The 19,905-nt window shown below is 45.7% G+C and overlaps 1 protein-coding gene across 7 annotated transcripts in view; it reads right to left on the reverse strand.

Moving 5' to 3' along the window:
- Positions 1-19,905, reverse strand: part of HKDC1 (hexokinase domain containing 1) — a 52,014-nt gene that overhangs the window by 9,695 nt on the left and 22,414 nt on the right. For 6 of the 7 annotated variants that reach the window (XM_060285948.1, XM_060285949.1, XM_030862443.2 and 3 more), the window contains 9 exons: positions 19,773-19,892; positions 16,046-16,141; positions 14,838-14,940; positions 12,464-12,647; positions 9,621-9,776; positions 8,059-8,292; positions 6,687-6,991; positions 4,940-5,085; positions 4,727-4,846 (listed from right to left, as the gene is read on the reverse strand). In XM_060285948.1, coding sequence (XP_060141931.1) covers positions 4,727-4,846; positions 4,940-5,085; positions 6,687-6,991; positions 8,059-8,292; positions 9,621-9,776; positions 12,464-12,647; positions 14,838-14,940; positions 16,046-16,141; positions 19,773-19,892 — 1,464 coding nt within the window. The remainder of the gene's footprint in view (positions 1-4,726; positions 4,847-4,939; positions 5,086-6,686; positions 6,992-8,058; positions 8,293-9,620; positions 9,777-12,463; positions 12,648-14,837; positions 14,941-16,045; positions 16,142-19,772; positions 19,893-19,905) is intronic. The other variant, XM_060285950.1, reaches the window with a different exon arrangement.

Here is a 19,905-nt window from a genome sequence, read left to right on the forward strand (position 1 = left end):
TTAATTTTTTTTCAATATCTTTATTGGAGTATAATTGCTCTACAATGGTACATTAGCTTCTGCTATATAACAAAGTGAATCAGCTATATATATATACATATATCCCCATACCCCCTCTCTCTTGCATCTCCCTCCTACCCTACCTATCCCACCCCTCTAGGTGGTCACAAAGCACCAAGCTGATCTCCCTGTGCTATGTAGCTTCTTCCCACCAGCCATCCGTTCTACATCGAGTAGTATACATATGTCCATGCCACTTTCTCACCTCGTCCCAGCCCATCCCTCCCCCTCCCCGTGTCCTCAAGTCCACTCTCCACATCCACATCTTTATTACTGTCTTGCCCTTAGGTTCTTCAGAAATTTTTTTTTTTTAAGACTCCATATATATGTGTTAGCATACAGTATTTGTTTTTCTCTGTCCGACTGACTTCACTCTGTATGACAGACTCTAGGTCCACCCACCTCACTACAAATAACTCAACTTTGTTTCTTTTTATGGCTGAGTAATATTCCATTGTATATATGTGCCACATCTTCTTTATACATTCATCTGTAGATGGACACTTAGGTTGCTTCCATGTCCTGGCTACTGTAAATAGTGCTGCAATGAACACTGTGGTACATGACTCTTTCTGAATTATAGTTTTCTCAGGGTATATGCCCAGTAGTGGGATTGCTGGGTCACATGGTAGTTCTATTTCTAGTTGTTGTTGTTTTTCTTAATTTTTATTCGGGCATAATTGCTTCACAATGGTGTGTTAGTTTCTGCTTTATAACAAAGTGAATCAGCTATATGTATATATATATCCCCATATTTCCTCCCTCTTGCGTCTCCCTCCCATCCTCCCTATCCCACCCCTCTAGGTGGTCACAAAGCACCCAGCTGATCACCCTGTGCTATGCAGCTGCTTCCCACTAGCTATCTATTTTACATTTGGTAGTGTATATATGCCCATGCCACTCTCACTTCATCCCAGCTTACCCTTCCCCCTCCCCATGTCCTCAAGTCCATACTCTACGTCTGCGTCTTTATTCCTGTCCTGCCCCTAGGTTCTTCAAAACCACTTTTTTTTTTTTTTTTTAGATTCCATATATATGAGTTAGCATACGGTGTTTGTTTTTCTCTGTCTTACTTCACTCTGTATGACTTCACTTCTTATGGCTGGGTAATATTCCATTGTATATATGTGCCACACCTTCTTTATCCATTCATCTGTCGATGGTCACGTAGGTTGCTTCCATGTCCTGGCTATTGTAAATGGTGCTGCAATGAACATCGTGGTACATGACTCTTTCTGAATTACGGTTTTCTCAGGGTATACGCCCAGTAGTGGGATTGCTTGGTCGTATGGTAGTTCTGTTTCTACTTTTTTAAGGAACCTCCATACTGTTCTCCCTAGTGGCTGTATCAATTTACATTCCCACCAACAGTGCAAGAGGGTTCCCTTTTCTCCACACCCTCTCCAGCATTTATTGTTTGTAGATGTTTTGATGATGGCCATTCTGACTGGTGTGAGGTGATATCTCATTGTAGTTTTGATTTGCATTTCTCTAATGATTAATGATGTTGAGCATCCTTTCATGTGTTTGTTGGCAATCTGTATATCTTCTTTGGAGAAATGTCTATTTAGGTCTTCTGCCCATTTTTGGATTGGGTTGTGTTTTTAATATTGAGCTGCCTGAGCTGCTTATAAATTTGGGAGATTAATCCTTTGTCAGTTGCTTCATGGGCAAATATTTTCTCTCATTCTGAGGGTTGTCTTTTCATCTTGTTTATGGTTTCCTTTGCTGTCTAAAAGCTTTTAAGTTTCATTAGGTCCCATTTGTTTATTTTTGTTTTCATTTCCCTTTCTCTAGGAGGTGGGTCAAAAAGGATCTTGCTGTGATTTATGTCACAGAGTGTTCTGCCTATGTTTTCCTCTAAGAGTTTGACAGCATCTGGCCTTACATTTAGGTCTTTAATCCATTTTGAGTTTATTTTTGTGTATGGTGTTAGGAAGTGTTCTAATTTCATTCTTTTACATGTAGCTGCCCAGTTTTCCCAGCACCACTTATTGAAGAGGCTGTCTTTTCTCCATTGTATATTCTTGCCTCCTTTATCAAAGATAAGGTGACCATATGTGTGTGGGTTTATCTCTGGGCTTTCTATCCATTCCATTGATCTATATTTCTGTTTTTGTGCCAGTATCATACTGTCTTGATCACTTTAGCTTTGTAGTATAGTCTGAAGTCAGGGAGCCTGATTCCTCCAGCTCTGTTTTTCTTTCTCAAGATTGCTTTGGCTATTCGGGGTCTTTTGTGTTTCCATACAAATTGTGAACGTTTTTGTTCTAGTTCTGTGAAAAATGTCATTGGTAGTTTGATAGGGAATGCATTGAATCTGCAGATTGCTTTGGGCAGTATAGTCATTTTCACAATGTTGATTCTTCCAATCCAAGAACATGGTATATCTCTCCATCTGTTTGTATCATCTTTTTTTTTTTTTTTTTTGCGGTACATGGGCCTCTCACTGTTGTGGCATCTCCCGCTGCAGAGCACAGGCTCCGGACGCGCGGGCTCAGCAGCCACAGCCCATGGGCCTAGCCGCTCCACAGCATGTGGGATCTTCCAGGACCGGGGCACGAACCCGTGTCCCCTGCATCGGCAGGCGGACTCCCAACCACTGCGCCACCAGGGAAGCCCCTGTTTGTATCATCTTTAATTTCTTTCATCAGTGTCTTATAGTTTTCTGCATACAGGTCTTTTGTCTCCTTAGGTAGGTTTATTCCTAGGTATTTGATTCTTTTTGTTGCAATGGTAAATGGAAGTGTTTCCTTAATTTCTCTTTCAGATTTTTCATCATTAGTGTATAGGAATGCAAGAGATTTCTGTGCATTATTTTGTATCCTGCTACTTTACCAAATTCATTGATTAGCTCTAGTAGTTTTCTGGTAGCATCTTTAGGATTCTCTATGTATAGTATCATGTCATCTGCAGACAGTGACAGCTTTACTTCTTTTCTGATTTGGATTCCTTTTATTTCTTTTTCTTCTCTGATTGCTGTGGCTAAAACTTCCAAAACTATGTTGAATAACAGTGGTGACAGTGGGCAACCTTGGCTTGTTCCTAATCTTAGTGGAAATGGTTTCAATTTTTCACCACTGAGAACAATGTTTGCTGTGGGTTTGTCATATGTGGCCTTTATTATGTTGAGGTAAGATCCCTCTATGCCTACTTTCTGGAGAGTTTTTATCATAAATGGGTGTTGAATTTTGTCAAAAGTTTTTTCTGGGCTTCCCTGGTGGCGCAGTGGTTGAGAGTCCGCCTGCTGATGCAGGGGACATGGGTTCGTGCCCCGGTCCGGGAAGATCCCACATGCCGTGGAGCAGCTGGGCCCATAAGCCATGGCCACTGAGCCTGCACGTCCGGAGCCTGTGCTCCGCAACGGGAGAGGCCACAACAGTGAGAGGCCCACGTACCGCAAAAAAAAAAAAAAAATAGTGTGTATACATACAATAAAATATCACTCAGCTTTAAAAAGGAAGGAAATTCTACGTGGATGAGCCTTGAGAACATTATGCTAAGTGAAATAAGCCAGTCACAAAATAACAAATACTGTTATGATTCTACTTATATGAGGTACCTAGAACAGTCAAATTTATAGAGACAGAGAGTAAAATAAAGGTTACCAGGGGCTGGGAGAGAGGCAAGTGAGGAGTTATTGTTTAATGGGTATAGAGTTTCAGTTTGAGAAGATGAAAGAGTTCGAAAGATGGATAGTGGTGACAGTTTCATAACAATGTGAGTGTACTTAACGCCACAGTACACTTGTACTTTTTAAGTGTACCAGTGTACACTTAAACACAGTCAAAGTGGTAAATGTTACATCTATTTCACCACAATAAGAAATGGTAAAATAAACAAAGCAAAACTAGTGTGTACATCATGGGGACATTGACTGGATTAGACAAAATCTTAACAAATCTTTGGTGTCATTCTTATTATTGTCATGAGCTCTCTGGCTGACTTGCTGTGCTGACCAGAGTTCTCTCTATAAATTAAGGAGTGGTGTTCTGCTTTTATGCCAGTCCTGTAAGTTTGGTTGACATAAGCCTATCAGAGAGCAAGAGAGAGTACTCTGTTCTCCATAAACTGGTGAATGGTGCTTTTATCCAAGAATTCCAAGAAAAATCTTGTGATGTACATTTCTAAATTATTATGAATAATGTATTAAAATCATTATCTGTGATGTTCTTCAATGTCAACTAGGTAAGTGCCTATGTGATAAACTCCTGAAATTCTAATATCAGGAAAGAAATGCATTTCTTCTGAGGCACTGGTATGCTTTTGTTCATCAGACAAGAAAAACCCTACGACCTACTGCATTTCCCTGTTTACACAGGAAGACCCAGGTAATATTGTAGACTAAGAGTTATAACTGGCCTTAACTGGTCCTTACCTCTTCTTATCTCTCGATAATATGATTTGACCTCTCTTTTAACAGTAGCCTTATCCAAGTGTCCCTTTATAGTACACTAAATTATTTTGTAAACTTCAATCAAAGAAACAATAATAATGAAAAGGGGACACAGTAAATAGAAAAAACTTAAATGGTCCAAATTCTCGATCATGTCTCTCCAGCTGCCCTGAACCTGAGACCCCGAAATAAAATGAACAGTGACTCAGAGCTGTCTCGAGATTCCCCAGGTGTAGGAGGAAATGGACCCACCAGGCTGGGCCGTCTTACCTTGTCAATGCTCGCCTGCCTGCAGGGAAATGAGAATGTGAAGCCCAAAGGCAGCTGGGCTCCCTTGAGGCCCATGTAGTCCAGGAAGTCAGCGATGCACTGCACAATGTGGTCAAACAGCTGCAGGCAGAGAGCGGGAGTCACGCCAGGCCTGCACTGTACAGGGTGGCAGGCTGGCACCTCGGAGTGCGGATCCCCCTGCCCGGCACTTACCTCTTCGCCAGTGCCCTGCATGATCTCCAGGGGGATGGTGAAGATCTTGTTGTACATTCGCACTGACCTCCGTCCGCTTCTGATCTTCACCAGGAGGACCCGGAAGTTGGTTCCCCCAAGATCCAGGGCAAGGAACTTTCCTTTCTCTGTGGTGGAGAAAGTGGGGGCTGCATTCCACCAGCACGCACCGAGCAGGGCCTTGTGTGCAGGCATTGGGAGGAAGAGGTGATGCTGAAAGTGAGCAGATCCAGAGCCTGCCTGCCTGGGGCTCATGGGCCAAAGGGGTGTGGCGGTCACCAAGCACAGTGTCAGGGCACTGGGCAGGCACCCTGAGCCCATCTGAGGCCAGCCTGCTTTTCTTGCTGTCTGGTAAAGGCCACACATGATACTTATGCTCAGGGAGGCTCTGAGGGTGAATCCAGGCCAGGCTACCTGACTACAATGGACTCGGGAAGGTGCTTCCATCCTGTCATATGGCCTAGAGGAGCTGTTCATCCTGAGCATGAAATGATTCTTCTGTCCTGCTCGCCCCTTCCCTGGATTCTCACACCCCCACCTGACTAATAAGAAACTGTATTGAGTCTGACGTCCATCACCGTCCAGGGCCCCCCAGTGCAGTGCCTCTCGGTTCTCTGACATTGCAGAGCATCTGTTCTGTGTGATTCCTCACCTCTCTCCCTGCCTCATTCACTCTGTTCTAGCCACACTGGTCATTTTGCTCTTCCTTGAATTTGCCAACGACCTCACTCTCAGACAGTTCTCTTACCCCTGACGGTGGTCTATTTTTCTTCATAGCCCTGTCATTACATGGCATCACCTGGCGTTTATTTGTCTACTGTCTGCCAGCCCAACAGAACTTAGGCTCCATAAGGGTAGGGACTGTGTTTTCTTCACTGCTCTGTTACCGTGCTTACAACAGAGCCTGACAAGTAGCAGGTGCTTAATGAAACTTTGAGGAATAAAGGCAAAAGGATAAAAGCTATGAGAGAATGAATAGTTGAATAGCGTCTTTTACTGCTCTTATTGTTTTCCCCCCAAGTAGACTCAAACGATACTGGCTCTAGAAAAGATCTTTGTTGTTGAGAGATTCCAAGTACAACTGTGTGACCTTGAGTATGTCACCTAACCTCTCTGAGTCTCAGTTTTGGCATCCATAAAATGGGAATCATTCTCTTTATATAACATACAGAGTAGGTGTGAGCACAAAATGAAATTAAACGTTCAAAAGCAAATTAAAGCCATGAAGCATTTTACAAAGGTCATTATATCTGGGTGAGACTCATGAGATTCAAAGAGGTGGAGTAACCTGTCTAAAGAACTGACCTCACTGTTTTGTGGCTACCGTCAGACGAGCACAGAGGACCAGGAGAAGGATCAAGTATCGGAAAAGTCAGGGGCAGAAAGTGAAGAGAGGGGAGAGGAAGAGAGCCAAGCCCCAGGAGAGAAGAGAGCCAGAGAAGAGGGTGGAAGACAAGCCAGACACTCCAAGTGTCCAGATGGCAGCCCCTGGGAACAGCATGTGGGTCTTCACACACATGGAACCTAACTTAGGTAATCTTCACTGCCAGTGCCGTGGATCAGCCAAAGCAAACAGATTGAGCAGAGTACTAACCTTCTACCCCAACCCTCCTCCCTCCATTACAGACATGAACCCAAGGCTCTTGAAACAAAAGACCTAACTGGATTTAAGGAGTTTTGATACGAGCTCTGGGTGGCCCATCAGAGAAGGGAGCTGTGCACGGCCCACCTGTGCCATCTGGCATCCCGCAGACGTAGGTGGGCAGCATCTTGACCGTGGCCAGCGGGTGGGTGTCCCTCTTCAGCCCGTACTCGAGCTCAACCCGCATCTTGTCCCGAATGCCCACAAGTTGCTCTCGGGTCAGCCGGAACAAAGCCAGCACCTTGTCAATCTGCTTCCGCTGGGCCTGCACGCGGGAGGCCACTGCGGTCACCATGGCGGCCCCCTTGGTGCTGCCACTCTCCGACAGGAGGAAGCGGACGTCACAGTTCGGGACCAGTTTCCTCACCACCTTGTGCAGGCGTTTTGGGTATCTGGAGGTGGGGGGGGATGGCAAAATATGTAAAAATCATCAAGGCCCGGGCCCAGCCAATAGGAACAGACACAGGTGTAGCAGAGGAACGGGTTCCCGGGGAGCCCTGCTGGGCCAAGGCTCACCCCTTCAGTTGCTGGATGGAGGGGGAAGATGGGGGTGACTAGGGGTAGGGACCAGGGCAGCTGGGACAGTGGAAGGGACACTTGGAAGGCTCAAAGAAGTGGTTATTTTATCACTAATATTGTAAGCAGTAGGGCATGTCCACACGTAATGTATTGGCTGAACATCATCTCTGCCCAAGGGGGAAGGGTCCTTTCCCTAGCTCTTCCCAGATGTACCCACCTGACTTCCAATAACACCTCTGTTAGTCAGAGGGACTTTTGTGCTCCCTCCTTCTGGGAAATTCTCATTTCCCTGTTTGTTTACTGTCTGCCAACCCAACAGAACTTAGGCTCCATAAGGGTAGGGACTGGGTTTTCTTCACTGCTCTGTTACCGAGCTTACAACAGAGCCTGACAAGTAGCAGGTGCTTAATGAAACTTTGAGGAATAAAGGCAAAAGGATAAAAGCGATGAAAGAATGAATAGTTGAATAGTGTCTTTTACTGCTGTTATTGTTTTCCCCCCAAGTAGACTCAAACGATACTGTCTTCCTACTGGTATCTTTCATGTGGACTTGGCAACCCCTGCCATCCTGATTTTTCCCCATTTTTAACTGGGTGTATCTTACTTTCCAATCCTACCACATAGCAAGTATTTAATAATAATAATAATGGATAGATAGATGAACAGATGGATAGACAGATGGATAAATACACAGCTTTGCTAGTCGGGCAATTGGTTTTAGCAGAATATTCCTTTAAGAATGATCCCCTAAAGCAACCCAGCCAGCTAGATGAATGTAATCTCTGAATTCACCCCTTCCCCTGTAATCTCAGAACCACAGAAGGCAGTTGGGTCCAGCAACCCAGAGAAGCAGCGTAGTTTAGAGACAAAACTGGACTCGGTTCCAAGCAGACAGACTGGACTCGTTTGCAGGGGGTGTGGGCCGGCGGCCAGCACTCACTGGGGGTGGATCTTGTAGAGTGTGCCATCCATGCCCACCGTGGTCCGGAGCCGCACCAGCTTCTTGTTCTCCCGCAGGCGTGTTAGGATGGCTGCCAGGGCCGCTGCACAGAGATTGGCTGAGCGGAAGGAAACGATGGTGCAGACGTGCTGGACCGCGACGCAGTCGGCCTCCGAAGGCTCCAGGCCCAGATCCGTGAGGATCTCTCTTGTATTAGCCAGGCCTTCTTTATACCTAGCCAGGGGATAGGAATGAGAGGATCACACTTCTCCATCCCGTGGGAGTCCCCCTCAGAGAGCCAGCATTCCCACCTCCCAGGACTGTGAAAATAAACAGGCTGGCACATAGTCATGTGATAATAATGACGATTTCACCAGTGATCACGGCAGCCACTATTTATTGCACACTATGTGCCAGGTGCTTGTCTAAGGACTTGACATGTGTTAACTCAGCCCTCACAACAATCCTGGGGGGAGTACTGTCATTATCCTACTGCACAGAAGAGGGATCTGAGGCACAGACAGGGTAGGTAACCTGTCCACAGGCACAAAGCTGGTAAGTGCAAGGGGCAGGATTTGAACTCAGGCAGTTCGATTACAGAGCCCACCCCTTTAAGCATCCTGTGCTATACTGCCTTTGACAGAAACTCAGTCTCTGCCAAGCTCTGCATAAACACAGACTCTGGAAGTCAGATGTCACCCTGCTGAACTCAGAATCCAAGCTGATTGCAAAGCTCAGGGTAATGCCAGGGTTTCTAAGCCTGAGGAACAGGATCCTGGGTCGACTGGGGCCAGCCACCACCACCAGTCAGCTCCCCACTGCACACCTTTGTGTGAGCCCCCCCAATCACCAAAGCCAAAGCCAAAGCCAGTCCCTGACAGCACCAGGTAGAGAAGGTTATTGCTCCAGCAGGAATTCTTAACTTGGATTCCATGCTTGGGTTTTAACGGGTCCAAGGATGCCCTGATATTATAAGCAAAATGGCGTGCAAATGTGCATTTTGGGGGTAAAGGGTCCAGAACTTAAATCAGATTCTCAAAGGGGTCTTTGACCCTAAAAGAGTTATGTCACCGGGCTTCCCTGGTGGCGCAGTGGTTAAGAGTCCGCCTGCCGATGCAGGGGACACGGGTTTGTGCCCCGGTCCGGGAAGATCCCACATGCCGCGGAGCGGCTGGGCCCGTGAGCCGTGGCTGCTGGGCCTGCGCGTCCGGAGCCTGTGCTCCGCAACGGGAGAGGCCACAACAGTGAGAGGCCAGCACACCGCCAAAAAAAAAAAAAAAAAGTTACGTCACCACTTCAGTGAGGAAAAAGGTAACAAAACATGAGGAGGGTGCAGACCTCCGACAGCAGACTCCCTGGCTGCTGAAACCAACAAGAAGCCACATGTGAGGCATGGCAGGCATTGCTAATCCACCTGAAGCTGTGTCCAGGTATGAAATTGTCCTGTGAAGAAGGAAGATCTGGTTCCTTCTGTGCACCACCACCACGAGCACACCACTCCTTGGTTGCCCACCCTAACCCTCCACAGAGTCAAGGTGGAAAGGACCCTGCCAGCAGCTTACTTCTCCATGGCAGCCACGTGCCGTGTTTCAATCTTGCCCTTAATGTGGAGAGCGGAGGATTTCTCGCCGCCAAACAGGAGGCCTGCCTTGGCCATCTTCAGCAAGATGAGCCTGACGAGTTCACCTAAGTACAGGCCGCTGATCATCTTCTCAAACCTACAATTTGGTGAACAGATCAGTGGCAGCAATGCCTTTGGTTATGCAGCATCCTTTCCCAAAGCCCATGAGCCACAGCCCATGGTTTGGAGCACGAGTAGTGGAAGGGCCTCTTTACAGGTCAGGAGGCCTCAGTCCCTGTCCCAGCTTGGGGTACCCTTGGGAGCCCACTCATCCTCTCTGAGCTACATTCTTCTCACCTGTAAAAGGCAAGGACTAAACTAGAGGAGACCGAAGATTCTTTCCTGATCACAAAGTGCTTGATTCCAAAAATCTTTATCTCAAATCACCCTTGGCCACGGGGGTGCCATTCTCATATTAGGCATAAGGAATCTCAACTTCAGAGACTTCAGGTACTTTCCCAGGATCACCAACCACAGCACGACAAATCCAAATTTCAAATGTTTCCAACTCCTACCCATGTTTCTGCCCAAGAGAGAAACATGCTGTGTCTGTAAGATGGGCTTGGATAGCTCCAGAGAGGTTCTACAATAATATGGATGAAATATCCCACGAGGCTACCTACACCTGGACTCTCAGTCTGCATACAACAAGCAATTACTTATTGTTTCCCAAGTAAACTATTAAATATAATTTTTATTCTGCAAACATAAGATACAAAATCAAGGGCAACCTGTTTCCTAATCAACTTTATCTATTTCATATAAAGTCTTAGAACATTGCAGAAACAAGACAATCAAAAGAAATCCAGGTTGGGTTTGGGGGAGTGGAATTTATTTTAAGTGAAGTGGATAGGATGAGGATGATAAAGTCCCCAAAAGGGCACCACTTCCTTGGGCTGTGGCTGCTGTGTCACCAGTGAAATGGGTGTGTGCTGGGGACCAGGTGCATCCAAAGCAGAAATTTGCTCCCCAGGTATGCACTTCTAGTGTTGAGTGGTTTCTAGGTGGTACTTAAAATATTTATTCACCAGGGCTTCTGGGGAAAATGGTTGATTTCAGGGCTGGGGCTGGGCAAGTGCATGGTGAGCCTAGAGCATCTTATTGTGCCAGAAAATAAGGAAGTACTTAAAGAGTGATGGAATCATGTCAAAAGGACACAGGGACTAGCTTGAAGGAGTTTCCACTGGCTAAATCTGAAAAGAATTTGAATATCAAAAGAAATATAATAGGAAGGAATTATAACCCATTAAATTAAAAAAGAATCCATATTAGTATAAGTAGATAAATGGAGGAGATAGGAAAGCTCTTACTTATAGTAGAATAACAACTAATAACCTACAGGGAATGATGGATCTAGAAATTCATCAATAGATGCTAAAACTAGAGAGTGAAAGTTTAATGAGAAACAGGATATTTACATAGTCTCAAGGTGTCTCTTCGCCAGATACTTATTCATTATAGAGGGAATAATAATAACCTTATGGTGCAGAAACCTCTTTCATATCCCCTTAACCAAGTGATCTGAGTTAGCATCCCCAGTAACGGAACAAACAACATGTGCTTCCAGATCCGATGCCCAGGGGAGGACACACACCACTTGTGTGATAGTCCTGCCAAAAATACATCCCCTGAATCTAATCATGAGGAAACGTCAGACAAATCCAAGTTGAGGGACATTCTGTGAAATAAATGGCTTGCATGCTTGAAGATCATGAAAACCAAATAGATATTACAGAAGATTAAAGGAGGCTAAAGAGACACGCAGCAACATGTAATGTGTGATCCCGGACCTGGACCAGGACAATTTTTTTTTTATAAAGGACCTTAGTGGGGCAGCAGGTGAGTTTTGAATAAGATCTGTAAATGAGAGATTAGAACTGATTAAGTGTTAATTTCCTAATTTTGACAATTATACTTTAATTATATAAGAGAATGTAATTCTTTTCAGATAATACACTCTGAAGTATTTAGGGGTGAAGGGATATTATGTTTGCGATTTTAGTCTCAAATGTTCAGAAAAATAATTTTATATAGACATATGTGTATTTTATGTATATGTGTATTTTATGTGTCTGTGTATACACATATACACAGAGAGAGAATGTCACTATTAGGGAATTTGAGTGAAGGGGAATTTTATACTATTTTCACTACTTTTTTGTAAGTCTGAAATTATTTTTTAAAATTTTAAGCGTTTTTTCATTCAACACTTTCTTTTTAAACAAACACTTAATGAACTGCAATAATGTGTAAGACCCTATGTGTAGAAAGGAAAGGAAAATCACAGGTGTAGCCGCCTTCAGGGGGCTCAGCATACAGGCAGAGCTGAGGCAGACCCTGAACACTTACACCACAGGTGAGTGTGGGATGAGAGCAGAGAAAGGCTCGGCAAGACCTGAGACTGAGACGGACTCACACCAGGTGCTGCATGATTAGGCCTCGGAGAAGGAGGGGGCGGGGCGGAAGGGAAACACAGATGAGGAGTGTGTGCTTCCTCAGGCTGCACTGGTTTGTTCTGTGGCCACTCACCCAAATGCGCCAAGAAAGCAGGACATCTAGTTCACAGCCGTATCTCCCCTCCCTCTGGACTGAATTCGAATCACTCAATTTCCTTGGCTTTCACTGTCCTCATCTGTCCAGTGAAACTGAAATACAAGCCTTGATTCATAAACTCCCTGTGATGGATAACGAGTCCCAGCTAAGAAGCCTCCCAGGTATACAGCATACCTGAGTAAGTGGACATTTACTGGTGCCGATGCCCAGATTACAGCGCAGGGTACTCACAGCTGCTTCCCGGGGTTCAGAGAGCCGAGGTCCAGCTCCTGGTCGAACTCGGTGCGGATGTCCTCCAGGGCCCCGTCGTCCCCGAAGGCCCCCCACTCGGTGTTGATGCACATCCTCCCTTCGTCGCCTTCCACCAGCTCGATGTTGCTCATGTCCTCCATGTAGCACGCGTTGGTGCCGGTGCCTGGACGAGGGATCAGGGAGAAAACAGACGTGAGGGCTCCCAGCTGGACAAAGACAGAGGGGACTCTCAACTGCCCAAGAGTCCTCTGAACGCATCACAAAGTGCTTTTGATCCACTCCGGGGGCTGGTTCTCGCTGAGGGAAGCAGCTTTTGGCCAGCTGGGGAGTTCATGAGGAATAAAGCTGACATGCCAAGCCTACACTTGTCAGGGTGTTAATGGTTTGCTGTTATCAATGGAGTCAATTGTGAAGAAGTCTCTGATGAATATGTATGAAAGCTGACAGTATATTTACTAAGAGGAGGATGAGTTAACCAAACTTCGTAAATATATTAAAAAAAAAAATCACCAACCCACAGTCATATTTTTAATCCTTTCCCTATGCTACTTAGCTTCTTCTCTATTTGATACTAAAAATATTCCTTACTCATAGCCTGCCACAAATTGTTCCTAGCATAAGCTACATCCTTATCTTTGACAGTGATTAGCTATCACGTAAGAAAGCAACATGCCATTATTCAAACACAAACTCACTGCAAGGAAATACTTCAGACACTTGAGTAGTGGTGAGTGGCTGCAGATGGGCACAATCTGAAGCCAGTAAGTTTGGGACCTATTGGGATAATGGAAATGTGCTAATTGGATTGTGGTGATGGTTGCAAAACTCTATAAGTTCACTAAAAATCACTGAATTATACAACTAAATGAGAGGATTTTATGCCTCAGTAAAGCTTTTGTTTTTGGCCACATCGCGTGGCTTACGGGATCTTAGTTCCCCGACCAGGGATTGAACCCAGGTCCCCAGCAGTGGGAACATGGAGTCTTAACCACTGACTGCCAGGGAATTCCCCAATAAAGCTCTCTTAAAAAAATATATTTTTTAAAAGTATCTTCCCCTGGCTGATACTCTGGTGTCAGAATTTTAAAGCCAACATGAGAAATAAGAGATGTAGAGAATCAGAGTGTAATAGAATATTTGGAAAAAGCTTTTCTCAGAAAGGCACAGACACTGTTTAGGCATGGCACCCAATTGGCAGGTTACCAGACACAGTCACTAAGATGCACACAGTGGGCAGTAGCAGATGCCATGACAGACAAGCGCCAGGCCCACTCAGAGGTGTGGGGCTCCAGAAATAGGAAGTCAGATCAAGCCCCTCCGCTGTAGAGATCCTGCCCTTTGGGGAAGACAGGCTGAGGAGAGTGAGTTGGAAATTAAGGAAAAGCAATTCAGAAAACTTCCCCCAATAGTGGTAAAGGAAAAGGGAAGCTGCAGGGATGTTTGAGAACAGCCTATAAACCCGGTCCATTTGGCCTTACTGTCCCCTGCACAGCCTTCTCATGGACCCCTCCAGGAGAGCCCCTCCCAGCTCAGGTGTTGGGACCACCCACCAGACACCCCCGCTGCGCTGCGGCCTCCCTGGTCCAGGCCCACACGCAGCAACGAAGGCCCAACGCAGCCAAAAAATAAATAAATTTATAATTAAAAAATAAATAAAAATGCACACCCCACTTATCCATCCGCCACCCAAAGTCCTCCCGTGCCCTGTCTCCCCTGGGGTAAAAGCCAAAGACCTTCCAGTGACTGTGCTCCTAGGCCACCTGCCCAGTCCTGTCCACTCTCTCACGTGAAAGGCCTTCTACCCTCAGCCTCACTCGCTTTGATTCAGCCTTTTAGGGTTTCTCGAGCACCCCGGACTCATTCCCACCTCAGAGGCCACAGGGACTCTCTTCCTCACCAGCTCTGCTTTGCTCCCTCTTCCTCATCACTGAGGTCCCTGCTCGAATGTCACCTCTCAGCAAGGCCCAGCCTGACCACCGCACCACAGTCACTCTCAGTCACATCACCCTGCTTTATATTCCTTGTCATACTAACCACCACCTGAAATTATGTTACTTGTTTAGGCCTTTTCGGTCTCTCACCCACCTCCGCGCTGAAAGCTTCACGAGTACAGGAACCTTTGGGACTCTCACCACTGAGAATCTGATGCAGAGCACGAGGCCCGGCACACAACGGGCGCTCAGTAAACACTTGTTGAATGAATGCATATATTAATTTTCCATCTCCCTATGTTGCTTCTTCTGAGTAGAAAGTGCCAATAACCTTCCCACAGCATTTACTCAGAGTTCCCCGAAACTAAGCCCCAAACCAACCCCTTTCACCCTCCTCCACAAAGGAAGTCAAATTGAGTTACCAATGATGACACCAACTTCACAGTAGGGATCATCATAGGCGCACGTCATCATGGTCCCCACGGTGTCATTGACCAAAGTCAGGATGTCCACATCTAAGTCCTGCTGGAACACAAGTCCCAGAGGGCATCAGTGGGTGGGAGGGAGGTGTTATCCGTTTATGTTTCCCCACAGAGGAAGCAAAAGCAGTGAAGGTGCCTGGTTGAGACAATCTCTAGATCCTGCCTTCTGGGTCTGCCTGTAAGGAATAAGGCCTTTGTCAAGCTTCGGGGGAGAGAAAGAGCAGCTGGGAGCTGAAGAGTGGAACTCATGCTCCTGCTCTGCGGGTGAAAGCCTCTGAGCCATGAAAATACGAGGGACCGATCACCAGGACTCCAGCCCATGTTTCAGGGACCCTGAGAAAAGCATGCTTATCCTAGGAGCAATAGTGTTTCCAGGAGAAAACACCGAAGTCCTTGCCCATGGGGACATTTGAACCAGCCTCAGCCAAGTCCCCTCCGTGGGCACCACCATGGGCTTCCCGTTCTACCAAGTCACCGCGGGTTATTACACCATGGTTCCACAAGGTCTGGGGGAGCATTTTAAAGTGAAATGAAAACAATAAGAGAAAAACAAAGGGTACAAAAGAACACGAGAGCAACTTTAAAGAGAAAAAAGACTGGAAGGGTATACATCAATATATTCCTCATGCTGTCACGGTAGCAAATCATTTGGGTTTATTTGTGTACTTCTCAGCTCTGCAAGGAGCACGTCTTGCTTTTATATTTTTATAGTTCTTTAAATGATCATAAAATGTATTCAACAAACAGAAATACTCAATGAGTAGAGAGTGGAAAGTGGGATCAAGAGCCAGACAGGAGAGAAAGTGACCTTTCAAGCCTCAGAGAGGAAAGGTGGCGGTTGGAACATCACACACAGCATCAGGTCTAACCAAGACCCCCGAGGGACAGCCGGGGAGGCCCCAGGGAAGCGCGGGTCACCCTTCAACAGTGATCGGAACACTCTCCACATGCCAAGGCTCACAGGTGGGTTTATCCAAATCGGCAGCATCTGTGCTACAGTGAGACCTTCCCTAAGATCAAATCCGTCTCTGATTCTCCTTCGAGGGCAGGCATGTAGGAGATAACCCTCCCCCACATCCTCCCCTCACCCCCGCAAGAGAAAGGGGCTAGGACTGGGAGACCTCCCCACGCGGAGGTGGATTCCTTACCTTGTGTTTTCTCATAGCATTGGTCAGAGAGCTCACTACGTCTGTGCCCTGAACTCCCCGCGCCTTAAACTTCTTTGTCCATGAAAGCAGGACACCCTGGGGGAAGATTTCAGATCCAGACAAAATAAGGAAGGCACTCAGTTCTGAAACTGCAGAAATTTCATGCTTAAAGTGTATCCCCCTGTGGCCTTCTCTTCTTTAAGCTGAATCACACCAATCCTTTCAACATTTCTCCAGAGGCCTTTTCTAATAATTTTGACATGTTTATTACTCTCATCTGAGCAGTTTAAAACATAATACAGAGGGGCAGAAAGAACAACAGCAGCAGAGTCAGAACACTTAGATTCATAAGACATTGTCCCAGTCATTTAACCTCTCTGAGCCTCAGTTTACTCATCTGTAAAATGGAAACATCACTTCCCTGCCTCTGTCACACGACTGCTCTGATAGAAGTACCAGCATACGGTAGACGCATGATGTGTGCAGAATGCCTGGTTTGCCAGGTCCACAAAGCAGAACTGACGTGTTACCTTGTAAGACTCCCTCAGGGACTTCATTTCAACGTAGAAAAATAGTTCTCAATTTGCATTATCAATTTTCTGCTTACAACTGGTGTTTCTCGAGAGTTTCATGTCTAACATAGCAAATAATCACAGAATTTTTCAGACTGGAAGAGAACTTGGAGATTAAGAGACTTGCCCAAGGTCACATAGTCAAGAGGAGCTGAGCCCAAACTTACTGACTCCCTGACCATCCCCACCCCCTCAGTTTATGGATAAAGCAGCCAAGCTTTAGAGAGGAAGGAAGCTGTTCCAGGTGTCACAGCGAGTGAAGGACAGAGACCAACTGGAACATAGGTCTCTGACACACCCTCCCAGGGACCAGGTTTTTCCCTGCACCACAGCGCTACCTAGTGGTAGCTCTAAATTCTGCCCTCATGGGCTATGGTAACATCCCTGCCCCACCAGACAGAGGAGTGAGAGATTATAGGGTGGTGTCCCCCCAAAAAGGATGCTAGGGACAATGTGGGACCTGTTGGGGGGAGTATATATGGGGGAGTGGGGAATAAATGCATGTGATGTATTGTTAAGTGAAAAAAGAGCTATACATACAACTACATATTTTTAAATTACACATACAGTATAACACCAGTATTTAATATAGATATGACTGGAAGGAAAACCCAACAATTCTAGTAGGGCGTATCTCTGAAGGTTGAGATTAGAGGAGATTTCTATTTTCTTCTTTAAACTTTTCAATTCCTACCCTCTTTCCTCTCTCTTCTTTTTCCTACCTTGAAAACGTATTATCATTTTATCATCAGAAACACACACACAAAGAAATTTCGCTTTGGCTAAGACTTTTCCGTTCCCTCACTTAAACAAACAAAACAACAGCAACAACAAACTCACATCCTGCTTTAATTCCAATGCCCTGATCTTTAATCATTTTTTAGTTTTACAAAGAATCCCCCTTAGCCATACTTCCTCATAAGAAGTCTTCCCCTTCCCACCTCCTTCTGCACTTACATGGCTGATCAGACTCCACCTTCTCCAAAGCCCTTATTTTCATGTCACAAATCTACATCGGCAGCAGAATCACGGTAACAGCTACGCCCGCTCTCGGTTATTATTACTAACGCATTTCATTGTGGCTGAAGCTTTTCTACTTTAGACTTCACTGAAAGGCAGCTTGGGAGGAAATTTTATAAAATGCAGGTAATTCAACTAGACTTTGAAGAGAAAAAGTTTTTCCCTTCCTCGATATAATCAAGCCACCCTTGCCTCGTTTAAATGTCCTCTGAAAACCCTCATTGGGATACAACACAAAATGGGTCAAAATGCTTTCAGGCACCTGCTGGCATTTTAAACAACATTCTAGACCTGTGTCTTTTTGGAAAGTCAGTGTGGTCAGGGAGTTTGTGAGCTTGGGCTGAGCCATTCTTGGCTGTGTGGCCTTGGGTAAGTCTCTTAACCTCTCTGAACTGCATTTTCTCAAATATAAAGTGGAAATAATTATATCTCCCTCATACGATTGCTTTGGGATTTAAATGAGGTTATACACATAAAGCGTTCATCAGAGTGCAAGACACAGTGTCAAAATCTGAGATACAGTCTATCATCATCACCATCATCATCATCATCTTCCTTCTTCCTGAGGTCTCTGCTCCTAAGCTCAAATAAGAGGTGTTTAACTTTGGTGAATTGAGGCCTGATTCCTGACTCCTCCCACTTCCCCTACTGACTCGGGGGAACTCTGCTCTTCCAGTCTGCAAACACAAGCGAAGCTCCACCTGGCCTCTTCTAACATTCCCTGAAACCTTCTTCACACTATTTTTTTCTAATTCTTTCTCAAGAAAATAATTAAAAAGTAAACCTCAGCCCACCTCCCATATAGACAGATGATGGCAAATTCCCATTCAACGGAATCTAATAAATGATTGATTGCACCTTTCAATTGTCAGATAGTTATCAAATAGCTATTAAATATACGACATTGTGCTAGAGACCCTGGGGATGGAGAGGAAGAACAATATAAAATAGTGCCTGCCCTCCAGAAACATCTGTGGAATTGGAGGACAAGGTACAAAAGAATGAAGAGACAAGTTGTATAGGGACAATTGTCAAAACCTTGCAGCTACCATTGATCCACCAGGCACAGTGCTCAGCGCATTACAGATGCTTCGTCTAAGCTTCACCTCAGCCCAGCAAGTAGATATTATCCTTGTTTTACAGATAAGAAAACTAGGGACCCAAGAAGTTAAGTAACTTGCCCAGGGGACGCAACTTGTTCTGAGCCAGGATTCAAAGCCAGGTCTGTGGAACATGAAAACCCATTCCCTTTCCACTATCCCATTATCAATAAGCGGCTCAAGCCAACAATATCAAACACATCCCAAGTCAAGATGGTCCATGAATTGATTATGAGCTGGGTGTCATGACCAGTCTGTGCAGCAGGAGCTCACAGACCACCACCCCAGGCAGGAGTAGCCTGCGGAGACCTGACTTGTGACAATAACCCCCTGGCCCCAGAAAGCTCATTGTCCTTTTATATGGCCCCTTGTTTATTGTCACAGATTCACATAAGATCAGCTTTGCCTTCTCCCTGTTTACAAATTGAAAATCTGAGGCACACAGAGATGGATTACCGGAGACTCCAGCTGGCTAGTGGCACAGCTGAGACTATACATCCCAGGTGCTGGGTCTGTCCAGTAACACTGTCACTCCAGTGACCCCACCTCAGTCCTCCTCCTAAGTGCTCACTACAGAGGGAGACTCCCCAAGTCTTCCCTCTCTTATTCTAGTTAGCTGTGCCAATGCTTCTGAGAGTGGTCGCCAGACCAGCAGCATTCGTATCACCCGGTAACCTATTAGAAATACAAATCTAAGGCCCCACTGATTAAGAAACTCCTGCATGGGGCCCAGCGATCTGTGTTTAACAAACCCTCCAGGGATTCCGACGCAACCAAGGTGTGAGAACCACTGAGCTTGGTGGTGAAAACCATCTTGTTCCCTGTGCTGTGCCCCTAGGAAGTGTAAAATCAAGGCGGCCATGTTAGCATATTTCCTGCCTCACAATTCCACCTCACTGTTTAAAAAAAAAGAAAAAACAAACAAGAAAACTCCTGCTGATCTCTCCTGTTCCCAGCCTGACCCCTGCACGTGCCATTCCCCAGCCCCAAACCCAAATCCTATCCAGCTCCTTCCCTCCCTTGCACCAGCCTTACCTCTTCTAATTTAGTCTGTTTGCAGGGAAAAGAAAAGGTTAGGCCAAGAGGTAATTTCTTCTGCATCAGCTCTTTGGTTTTCATGAAATCTGCCAGACAGTCAGCTATGTATTCAAACAGCTGCAGAGAAGAG

The sequence above is a fragment of the Globicephala melas genome, chromosome 16 (assembly GCF_963455315.2).
Source record: "Globicephala melas chromosome 16, mGloMel1.2, whole genome shotgun sequence".
Classification (NCBI taxonomy): domain Eukaryota; kingdom Metazoa; phylum Chordata; class Mammalia; order Artiodactyla; family Delphinidae; genus Globicephala; species Globicephala melas.